Raw genomic sequence first — 12,183 nt, 5'->3', positions numbered from 1 at the left:
TATAGAAATAGCTAAAAAGGTATATTTTTGGTATAATGTTCGTGCCTGCCTTACATTTTAGTAGCTGTTTAACAGAGTTCAATCTGTAGCACACAAGATGTGTAAGTGATATCTAGTTCCTCCCCTATGTGGCCTAGCGCATCCTCGCTAACATGTACAGTTGCTGCTCTGATGCGAAATCTTTCTGGGTTCTGGTAGCCATCATCTTTCACAAAGCTGCAAAGAAGAAAAGTGTAATGGGGTTTCGTCTGGAGACCTTGGGAGACAGAAAATGGATCCTCCTATGCCAGTTCAGTGACTTGGAAATGTGTTGGCCAAAGCCCTTATATTAATCGAGGTCCAGTGAAGAGGGTCACGATCCTACTGCAGCACGTTGTCGGTTTGCAGTTCTTCGACATGCGGAAACACAAACTGTTCCGTGTTCAGATAAGCGGTCAAGTTTCTTTATGCGTCTGCGAAGAAAAATAGTGCCACCACACAGTCATGAAGCAGATCACACCGCATGTTTACCTTTAAACTGTTGTGCACATCCTGTCAGTTTACATACCCGGACACACTTCATTCGTGAACATCACCTTCTGCAGATAGTCTGGGTCATCATTGATGTAACTAAATACATAAATTGCAAATGCTTTGCACTTTGACCTGTCATCAGGCTGAGGCACATGCAGCGGCTGCACCTTGTAGGTGTGAATCTCCAGTCTCTTTTGCAGCACACTGTGCAGTGTGGTAGGTGGTAGCTGCAACTGTTATACATTTGATGGATTGGTTTATTTATGCTTTGAATAAATATCTGTTGCACTTGGTCCACACCTGCACCACTCATGCTCGGATGCCCAGAACTCATCCCCTTCATGGCACATCTGGATTCCTTGAACCTCGTGTACCACTGTCTGATGCTCAGATGTTATTGTGGTGTGCTTCTGCAATCTGTGCAGAAATTCCACTGGACCTGGTTTTTCGAGTTAGTCCTACTCATGCCATTATACTTGAAGACTGTGTTCTTTTTTTTCTACAGGCTACCAGTTTGTAAATAGAAATTCGTCCATGGAATAGGAAATGCTGTCCAGGAGAAATGATTTTAGGTTAGATTTGAAACTTGTTTTGCTACCTGTCAGATATTTTATAGTATTGGACAAATGGTAAAAAAATTGTTGCTGCTTATTGAACTCCTTTCTGAACCACTGACAGTTTTAACAATGAGTAATAAAGGTAATTTTTTCCTATATCAGTATATGCATAGACATCACTATTCTTCTCAAATTGTGATGGATTATGTATGGTGAATTTCATTGGAGAATATGTGTGTTATGATGGTGCAGTTAAAATGCTCAACTCCTTGAAGAGGTTTCTACATGATGACCTTGGGTAAACACCACATATTTCTCTTAGTGCTCGCTTTTGGGCAATCAGTTCTTTTCTTCTATAAGACATTACTGAGTGGAAATATACAAAATACATCAGGAGGTTGATTCATTTATTTCCAAGATCAGCAATTACATGAAGAGGAAAAGTAGCAGAACTTAATTGTTTCTTCCAGTTAGTGTTTTCATCAATATGTAGAGCCCAAAAAGACTGGAGCATTCTTCCCTATTTACTAACTGCTGCTCATGTGCTACATCATGTGTTGGTATGACTCTGTTTGTTGTATAGAACTGTATGTAGTGTGCTTTCTCAAACCTTAGGGAGACTCCATTTTCAGATAGCCGCTTAATAATCATCTGTAAAAATATCATTAATAATCTCTTCTGTTGCTTTCTCTCTAATGGGACTTATTAAAACACTAGTACCATCTGCAAAACGTACTAATTCTACTTGTTGAATGTTAAGGGGAAGGTCATTCACATGTATAAGGAACAACAGAAGATCCATAATCCTTTCGGACTACCTTTGTGATTTCTCCCTACTCACTTAAATTTTCTACCTGTTCAGCACTGCTTCAATTGTTCAGCACATCTTTTTACATTCCGTTTGTTAAGTGTGGTTCAAACCAGTTGTGTGTAAAGCTATCAATTCTATAAAACTTTGACTTGGTCACTATAAACCATTCCACACATGTGCCATCTGCTATGGGGAGGGGAGTGTATCAATAATTAAGCTGTAAAAATGAAACTTTAGATATGTGTGAATATTGTGTCAAACTGCACCTTTGTACCTATACCCATTTCTGAAATACACACGATCAGAGTTGTAAAGTTAATTTTGGGACAAAATGTACTACTTCCTGTTTATAGCACATTATGAATTGTGAAAGTTGCTGACAGATAGATCTGATAAGCACATTTACAAATACAAGACTGCACTGTAAGCTACCACTGATTAATACACAAGGCAACTGGGTCTTTGAGTTACGTGTCCCTCCTTTCCAATTTTCCTGCACCAGTCCCACTTCTTGCAAGTCCAAAGTTAGAGCATGTTGTGCATGTATTTGAGTTTAATAAGACTTTTTTCCACCCCAGTGGCCAGAAAATCTGTTAAAATGCTGGTTTGAGTGGTGGCTTATTGCGACCTTAATATGAACTACTGTTATGTCAGAGCAAGAAAGGGAACTACAGCTTATTTGTGTTTACAGTTAGTGACCGCTGCAGTGCTGGCTTAGCAAAGGATGAGAGTGGACCCAACTTGAAAAAATTAGTATCCGGTGAATTACTTGATGGTAATGTTCTTGCAGAAGACATTGTCCCAGATGAAGTGGATAGGATAATGGTGAGTATTATTTTCTCAAATAGGGTTGTACATGTAACACACAGTTTTTGGCCCAGTACATTTCAACATTTTTATGGAAATGATTTTAATTTGTTGTTATTATTTGAGCAATGGTGCCGAGCAAAACAGTTGCCAAGTTGAGTGAATGCACTATTAGCAATTCCCTGAGGCTGTTTGTGGGTAATGCTGTTGAATATAAGGATTTTGAATTACTGGAAAATTGTTGTTCAGTGTAAGAAAAACTATCAACATTTGGGGCAATGACTGCCAGTCACCCTCATAAGATAGATGGTTGGTTGTACTGGAATCAGTTGTATCTGCCAAGTTTCTAAGAATATTAAACCAAATCCATTTCAGGTGGAACAACTACATAAATCTAGTTTTAGAAAAACAAGTGCGAGCTGAGACTTTGTGAAATTATTGATTGGAAGTGTAAATTTTCCTTTCATGAAATCATTTGCAAAATCCTCCTCCTCAAGTATTTCTCATCAGTTTGAGACCCGATCCAAGCTGAGTTAATAGGAGAATTAGAGAACATTTGAAGAAGAGCTACACACAGTTTGTCAGACATCTTGTTAGGTGCTGTAATAACATTGTAGATAACTCTCAGACCGTGTCACTTGATGAGTCGAAAGACATACTCTCGTACATCACAGGCCGGCCGTTGTGGCCGAGCGGTTCTAGGCGCTTCAGTCCAGAACCGCGCTGCTGCTATGGTCGCAGGTTTGAATCCTGCCTCGGGCATGGATGTGTGTGATGTCCTTAGGTTAGTTATGTTTAAGTAGTTCTAAGTTCTACGGGACTGATGACCGCAGATGTTAAGTCCCATAGTGCTCAGAGCCATTTAAACCGTTTTCTTACATCACATCGTTACTGTGACAATACAGTTACATATAAGAGGGGTACTCACAAAGTATCAGACTTTTATTTATAAAATCGGCCTTTATTCAGTTACAATGGTTTGACACTAGTCACCTTGAAAGTAGTCCCTTTAAGCTTCTACACACCTCTCCCAACACTGCTACCACAGTTGGAAGCATCACAGCTACGCCTTTTTCGTTGTGACGTGCAGCGGTTCTTTCGATTTCTGCATAATGTCTTCCTCGGTGTGAATTCTGGTGCCTTTCAGAGTCTCTTTCAGTTTAGGGGAAAGCTAGAAGTCACTCTGTGCTAGGTCAGGGGAACAGAGAGGCTGATAAACAACAGCCATGTTGTGTTTGACCAAAAAGCTATAAATTTATTGAGAAAGATTGTCGGGTACAGCTAAACTGGTGGCTGTCCGACCTTTGCTTAACGTGATTCGGGAAAATGAAGACCTTCAGTTGAGTAACAATAACTTTATTGCGAGCGCGTATCTTGCGACGCCCGGCATGAATGGACAGATCGGAGCTATAAAATTTGCTTCCGGCCTATACAGAGTATCCTTAATCCTCGGAAAACTTCCGTAATTAGGAGAGGAAACAGTACTCGTCCACACAAGTCAGGAGGCAAGGAACTACTCATCACTCAAAAAAACAAGGAATAATAACAATAAACCGAACGTATATAAAAGATAGAAAACACAGCGCCTCTAGAGGCTGGGCGCGGAACTACACCAACGTCGCGTAAAGTAATTGCGACCGCACACCACTGCACTGACACACGCGCACAGCACACACACACACGGGCGAGCTTGAATTAGCGCGCTGCAGCGTCGCTACATCAGCCCCCCGGGCGGAAGCGGAGCGTCGGCGTCGAGATACCGCGCCGGAAAGTGCACCCGACGTCCAGAACGGGTCGTCCTCGTCGGAGGAGGAGGAACAACGTCAGGAGGTGGATGTTGTGCTGCGTTGGGCGGCGGATGTTGAAGAGCCGGCGCCGGAGATGTGGCGTCAGTGTCTGGAACAGCGGTAGGTGAATGCCTGCGACGAGGTGCCGCTAGTGGGGTGTCAGGAAAAACATACGCAGGTTTAACCCGATTCAACGCGACATTCGTAGTTTTGCCGTTCACTAGGATATCCATGGTGTGGGCACCGCGCCGTAGCACTTCATATGGACCAGAATAAGGAGCTTGAAGAGGCGGTTTAACGCCCTCAGTGCGGAGCATGACGTGACGACATTGTTCCAGGTCCTGGTGCACGAAAGTGGGCGGCTTGCCATGACGTGTGGCTTTCGGAGGGCGAATCTTTGATACATGGTCCCTCAATCGTCGCAAGAAATCCGGCTGGCCAGTAGACACTGTCTCTGTGGCATCAGCGTCTACAAAGTCACCAGGAAGGCGCAGTGTTTCTCCATAAACCAGTTCTGCCGCTGACGACCCCAGGTCTGGTTTGAAAGTCGTCCGTAAGCCTAACAAGACCACTGGTAGTGCGGTTGTCCAGGTTTATTCGTGGCACATCAGCGCGGCCTTCAAACAACGGTGCCAGCGTTCGATCATTCCGTTGCTTGCTGGGTGATAACTTGTGGTCTTATGGTGGGTGTAACCACAAAACTTGGCCAGCTGTGAGAACAGGTCTGATTCAAATTGCCGTCCGCGGTCAGTGGTAATATGTAGTGGGCATCCAAATCTTGCCAACCAAGTCATTGCAAAAGCGGAAGCTAATGTGTCTGCTGTGATATTATCCACCGGCACTGCCTCCGGCCAACGTGTAAAACGGTCGATCATTGTAAACAGATATCTTTGCCCGTTCGAAGGTGGAAGTGGTCCGACTACATCTAAATGAACGTGGGCAAAGCGGGCGGTGGTATCCGGAAAATCGCCGATCGGTGCGTGTACACGGCGGTTAATCTTGCAGCGTTGGCACTGAAGACAAGATTGGACCCACTCGCGGCAGTCTTTTTGCATGCCCGGCCACACGAAACGTTGCGATACTAGGCGGAATGTCGGGCGTACCCCGGGATGGCACAATCCATGTACTATATCAAAGGCTTGTCTTCTAAAAGCCGGCGTCAGAAAGGGGCGAGGTCGGCCGCGAGAAACGTCGCAGTATAGCTGTGTATCTTCCCCCGGAACATCAACGAGTTTCAGTTGCAATGCGGAAGCCGTGTCTTTGACATAGGCAAGGAGTTCTTCGTCGTCTCTCTGTGCCTGTGCCAGTGCAGGAAAGTCTATGGTACTGGAAACACTGCTGATCCGTGAAAGGCAATCCGCAACAATGTTGTCGATCCCAGAAATATGTCTAATGTCGGTAGTAAACTGGGCCACGAACTCAAGGTGATGAAATTGACGGGGAGAGCAGTTGACACTATTCCGACGGAAGGCGAACGTGAGTGGCTTGTGGTCTGTATATATCGTGAAAGTTCGCGCTTCCACTTGGGGGCGAAAATATTTCACTGCCTGGTATACTGCCAGGAGCTCACGGTCATATGTGCTCCATTTTCTCTGTGCAGGCGAAAGCTTGTGGGAATAATACGCCAGTGGCTGCCATGCGTTGTCGGACCATTGTTGTAACGCGGCTCCGATCGCCGTCTGGCTCGCGTCTACGACAATTGCTAACGGCGCGTCGAGCCGTGGGTGTGCGAGAAGCGCCGCGTCGGCCATGCTCCTCTTTGTTGCCTCGAACGCAGAACACATGTCCTCTGTCCACTGTATCAGAGACTTGCTATTTACTTTAGGGCCCGATAATGCCGCCGTCAAAGGTTCCTGCAGCTCCGCAGCGTGAGGAAGGTGTCGTCGATAAAAATTGAGCATCCCCAAAAAACGACGTAATTCTTTGATCGTAGTTGGTCGGGGTAGCTGCAAGATAGCGTCCACCTTCTCGGACAGAGGAAGAGAGCCTTCAGCAGAAATCTTATGGCCAAGAAATGTCACCTCTGACTGCCCAAAAACACACTTGTCCACGTTCAAGACGACACCGTAACGCTCCAACCGCTCGAAAATCTCTCGCAGATGTTGTCGGTGTCGATCGTGGTCAGCAGAGAACACTAACACATCGTCCAGGTAGGCGAAACAGAACGGCAGCCCCTGGAGAACCGAGTCTATAAACCTTTGCCAGGTCTGAGCGGCATTGCGTAAACCGAAAGTCATAAATTTGCTTTCAAATAAACCGAAAGGCGTTATTATTGCAGTCTTTGGAATGTCGTCATTGGCCACCGGAATCTGTGTATACGCTTTAGCGCAGTCCAGAACTGTGAACACCGTGGCACCATGTAAAGCGTGATTATAATCCCTCAGTAACGGAACGGGATATCTGTCCGGCACTGTTCGCGCGTTAAGCGCACGGTAGTCACCGCATGGGCGCCAAGCTCCACCCTTCTTCGGAACAAGATGTAATGCGGAGGACCACGGGCTCTTAGATGGCCGCATTATGCCCTCGCGAATCATGGCGTCAAATTCTGCCTTCGCTATCTTCAATCGGTCCGGAGCGAGACGCCTAGGTCGGCATGCTACTGGGGGACCATCCGTCGTTTGAATGTGATGCACCGTGTCATGTGGTATGAACCTGGGAGCGCCGGGCGGCCTGGTCAAGTTCGGATAGTTAAGCAGTAATTCAGTGTACTCACCCTCCGTAGCATGGACCAACTTGGCACTGTGCGTTGCGGTGTCGCGACGGAAACCCGTGACTGCTAAGCCAGTGACGCTGTCTACCAAGCGTGCGTTCGCGACGTCCGGCAGCAGGTGGTAGTGTGCGAGAAGATCAGCCCCGACGATCGCCTCCGTGACGTCAGCCACTGTAAAATTCCACCCGTACGCGCGACGTAGGCCGAGATTAAGCTCCATCCTCTGTGTGCCATATGTTGCGATGGAAGAATTGTTGGCAGCCGTCAGACGGAAGGCAGTTGGCGGCCGGCAACGATGTATGGCTGTTCGTGGTATGATACTCAGGTCCGACCCCGTGTCTATTAAAAACTTAACGCCGGAACTCCTATCGGTAACGAACAGGCGCTTGGAGGATAACTGGCAGCCGGTTGCGCCTATTGTCGACCGCCGGTGGCGTTTGGGTGCGAGCATGGCGATGTGCACTTCCTTGCCTGATCGCCGAATCGTCGGTGGTACCAGCACAACGGTACCTCGCCTTGCGGAGTGGTAGTACCGCCGGAAGATCTGCTTCTCGAACGCCGCCGTCTGTATCGGCTTCTTCTATTATTGTCGTCGTCACGTGCCAGCAGCGCACTGACCTGGGCGCACAAAAGCTCAACCTTGGCAGCGAGAGAATCATGGTCGGCTCGTGCTACAGACGCGGTACTGTTTGCACTGTTGTCCAACGCCGCGACTGCGCTGACCGGAGCCGGTGTGATCGCGTCCTGAATCCGGTCTGCTAGCTGCGCCACGTCATCCAGCGGCATGTCCGTTTGTGAGGCGATTATGGCTTTTATTTGCGGCGGCAACCTACTGCTCCACAGTGTTCTGAGCAGACTGTCTGGCACAGTAACGGTGTCAACTTTGCTGCGTAGATGTCGCAGGTATTGAGAAGGCTTCCTGTCGCCAATTTCTTCCTGTGTCAGAACCTGACGTATCCGGTCCTCTTGTGACGCGGCCACCCGTCGAATCATCTCTGATTTTAGCCTGGCATAAGCTCCAGCCTCGGGCGGTGCTGTGATTATGTCCTGCACCTCGGCTGCATAACGTTGGTCGAGTTGGCTCACAATCAGCGCAAATTTAGTTGCTTCGACCGTTATTCCAGCGCAGCTAAAACTTGCCTCTGCCTGCGCGAACCAGAGTACCGGGTTGTCGGGCCAGAACGGCGGCAAACGGACTGCAATCCTGGAGACGGCCTGCTGTTCGGTCATTATGTGTTCGTTACTTACGTAGCTCACGGCTGCTTCTTCTTAATCACGTCGGTCTCTGCTTGGATCACGTCGGGGTCACCACTTGTCGGGTACAGCTAAACTGGTGGCTGTCCGACCTTTGCTTAACGTGATTCGGGAAAATGAAGACCTTCAGTTGAGTAACAATAACTTTATTGCGAGCGCGTATCTTGCGACGCCCGGCATGAATGGACAGATCGGAGCTATAAAATTTGCTTCCGGCCTATACAGAGTATCCTTAATCCTCGGAAAACTTCCGTAATTAGGAGAGGAAACAGTACTCGTCCACACAAGTCAGGAGGCAAGGAACTACTCATCACTCAAAAAAACAAGGAATAATAACAATAAACCGAACGTATATAAAAGATAGAAAACACAGCGCCTCTAGAGGCTGGGCGCGGAACTACACCAACGTCGCGTAAAGTAATTGCGACCGCACACCACTGCACTGACACACGCGCACAGCACACACACACACGGGCGAGCTTGAATTAGCGCGCTGCAGCGTCGCTACAAGATGAATGGATGCATTATCGTGGTGAAGGTGCCAACTGTCTGCTGCCCATGAGTCTGGCCATTTGCATCTGGCTGCTTCATGAAAGTGATGCAGAACCTCTTGATAGTACTCCTTGTTGGCATCAGTACCTTTTGGGGTACACTCGTGATTCAAAAAAGACAGTCAGTATGACTTTCACATTGCTGCGGACCTGCCTTGCTTTTTTGGATTTTGTGGATGGTGGATGTTTCCATTGTGATGACTGGAACTTTGTTTCTGGGTTGTACACATAAAATCAAGACTCATCTGCCATGATAACTGTAGTAGCCACCAGAAAGATCGCGGGAGGCGCACATTGGCAAGGTGCGTCACGGACGGTAGTTGCCGCAAGTAGAGTCCCGTCCACCAGAGGGCACGCGAGAATTCGGACGCAACCTCTGCCGGCATGACAACAACAACAACAACAACAACAACAACAAAAACTCCGGCAACACGGGCCGTGCCCAGTCAGTTAACATCAGGCAGGCCTAGGACACAGTCCCGGTCTACGCTAAGTGAAGTGCGATGTAAACGTGAACAGTGTTACTACACAATTGGCGACGAGTAGGGTCGTTCTTTCGCGTGTTGCGTCGTTGTTCCGGTTTCGCAGCTTCTCCACGGCATGGAGGATTTGGTACGAGTTTTGGTTGCGCAGCGGACGGAACTCATGGCCACCATGAAACAAGTGCTTCCGGCGTTGCTCTCCATGCCGTCTGCTCCGGCGCCATTCCCTCCTCCCTTTCCCCCGTATGACGAGATGGCGGAGGATTGGGACGCATATGAACATCGCCTTCGGCAGCATTTCCAGGCGTTTCATGTTGCCGATGCGGAGGTATGTTGTGCTCTCTTCTTGCCTTGTATACCTCCCTCGCTGTATCAAGTTTTGCTGCAGCTAGCGCCGTTGCAGGAACCCTCGTCCTTGTCTTTTGACGCATTGTGTTCATTGCTGTCTTCATATTATCGCCACCGCATGCATGTTGTGGTGGCTAGGGTCGAGTTCTATCAATGCAAGAAACAGCCCCATCAGTCTTACCGGGCGTGGGCCGTTACCCTGCACGGTCTTAGTCGCAAGTGTCATTTTGTCACGGAGCAGTCACGAGAGTCGTACACCCACGTTATGGTACGCGACGTCATTGTTCGTTCGGCCCCTGATAGGGAGGTCCGGCAACGGGCCCTGCAGTTAGAAAACCCTTCCCTCGAGGAAGTCCTGTCCATTGCTCAATTGTATGAAGTCTCTCATGCAGCAGGTCAACAGCTGGAAGCGTGGTGCGACGTCGCGGAGGTTCAGGGCGGCGCGGCCGCGTCCACTGTGTCAGGGGTGGACGACGTGCGAGCGGTACAATCCGGCCGTTACAGCCGCTCCCGCGCGGCGCGTAAACGGAATTCCGGCCGCCAGCCCCTGTTGCCGTCCTGTGCATCGTGCTATATACATCATGATCGGTCAGAGTGCCCCCAGTATTGGGCCGTTTGTCGCAAATGTAATAGAAAAGGTCACATTGCTAAAGTTTGCCACTCAGCCTCAAAAGAATTGAAGGAAGCAGGTACAGAGGACATGGACGTTGACATTCAGGAAGTTTCATCGGGCCAGGCTCTCGACGCATCGGCACGCAAACTCTTTATCGAGGTGTCGGTTCGGTCGCGCCGGTTACAACTGCAAGTCGATACGGGCACGGCAGTTTCGTTGTTGAATGCACAAACTTATTCCGACCTTGGATCGCCCCTGTTGGCGCCAGTTCACTGGTGTCTACGCAGTTATGGTAAACAGTTCATTCCCCTACTGGGTCAATTCACTACCGACGTGACTTACAAATCAGTCACTCGGCCTATTACTTTTATTGTTGTCAGTGATGCGAGCTCAGCTAACCTTTTTGGCCTGGATGCCTTTCAAGCTTTCGGTTTTTTTATCGCTGACACCATACAGTTGGTCTCCGAAGACATTCCCTATCAATCTTTGATCTCCGACTTTCCAGATATTTTTGAGGAGGGCCTGGGGCGTGTTTCAGGGTTTGAAGCTCACTTTACGTTGAAGGCGTCGGCTCGCCCGCTTTTTCTACGCGCGAGGCAGATCTCCTTGGCTCTCCGCCCTCAGGTAAAGGAAGAGCTAGACCGGCTGACAGCCCTAGGGGTCGTTCTTCCCATTTCTTCCAGTGAGTGGGCTTCGCCCCTAGTTATTGTAAGGAAGCCCTCGGGAAAATTACGTCTTTGTGGCGATTTCAAGGCCACCATTAATTCCCAATTGGTGGTGGACACCTATCCTTTGCCTCGTGCTGATGAATTGTTCTCCTCCGTGGACGAAAATCGATCTCTCTGAGGCTTATCATCAGATACCACTTGATGAGGACTCCAAACGGTTGGCGGTCGTCAACACCCCGTTTGGCCTTTACCAATACCAGCGGTTGGCCTTTGGAATATCCAGTGCCCCGGCGATATTCCAGCGTTATCTTGAGCATGTCACGTCGACAATTCCTCATTGTATTAATTACCTGGATGACATAATTGTCACAGGCCGCAGCACGAAGGAACACTTGCACAACCTTTGCACTCTCTTTCTCAAATTCAGGTCTGTGGGCTTGCGTTGCAACCTGCATAAGTCAACCTTCTTTCAACCATCCATTGAGTATGTGGGCTACACCATCTCTCGGCACGGTATCCAGCCACTAGGAAGTTTGGTCCAAGGTATCGTCAACCTTCCTCGGCCCGCTTCGCTGAAAGAGTTACAAGCTTTTTTAGGCAAGATAGCCTATTACCACCGGTTCATTCCCAGGGCTTCCACTATAGCCCACACCCTGTACTGCCTTCTGCACAAGGGTGTTCCTTTTGATTGGTCACCTGCATGCGAGCGAGCGTTCACCTCGTTGAAGGGCCTCCTCACGTCAGCCCCTTGTTTGGCTACTTTTGATCCCCATAAGCCGTTGGTCCTGGCTACAGATGCTTCGCAGTATGGGGTGGGGGCAGTCCTGGCCCATCGCAACGCAGATGGTTCCGAGCAACCACTGGCGTTTGCATCTAAAACGCTTAGTCCCGCGCAGGCCCATTACTCCCAGGTGGAAAAAGAGGCTTTGGCCATTGTCTACGCTGTTACCAAGTTTCACCCTTTCTTGTATGGCACGAAGTTTCAGTTAATCACTGACCATAAGCCGTTAATATCGTTATTTGGCATCGCCTCTCAGATTCCGGATAGGGCGGCCCACAGACTACAGCGCTGGGCCTTGTTC

General features: G+C 48.6%; 1 protein-coding gene across 1 annotated transcript in view; it reads left to right on the top strand.

Annotated features, from left to right (window-relative positions):
* LOC124717001 (gephyrin) overlaps nucleotides 1-12,183 on the top strand; it is a 127,198-nt gene that overhangs the window by 36,517 nt on the left and 78,498 nt on the right. The window contains exon 2 of the mRNA XM_047243628.1: nucleotides 2,573-2,706. Within this exon, the coding sequence (XP_047099584.1) occupies nucleotides 2,573-2,706 (134 nt within the window). The remainder of the gene's footprint in view (nucleotides 1-2,572; nucleotides 2,707-12,183) is intronic.

This window comes from Schistocerca piceifrons, chromosome 9 (genome assembly GCF_021461385.2).
Source record: "Schistocerca piceifrons isolate TAMUIC-IGC-003096 chromosome 9, iqSchPice1.1, whole genome shotgun sequence".
Classification (NCBI taxonomy): domain Eukaryota; kingdom Metazoa; phylum Arthropoda; class Insecta; order Orthoptera; family Acrididae; genus Schistocerca; species Schistocerca piceifrons.
Note: the sequence above shows the minus strand (reverse complement) of the source record. Positions and strands in the feature narration are given on the sequence as shown.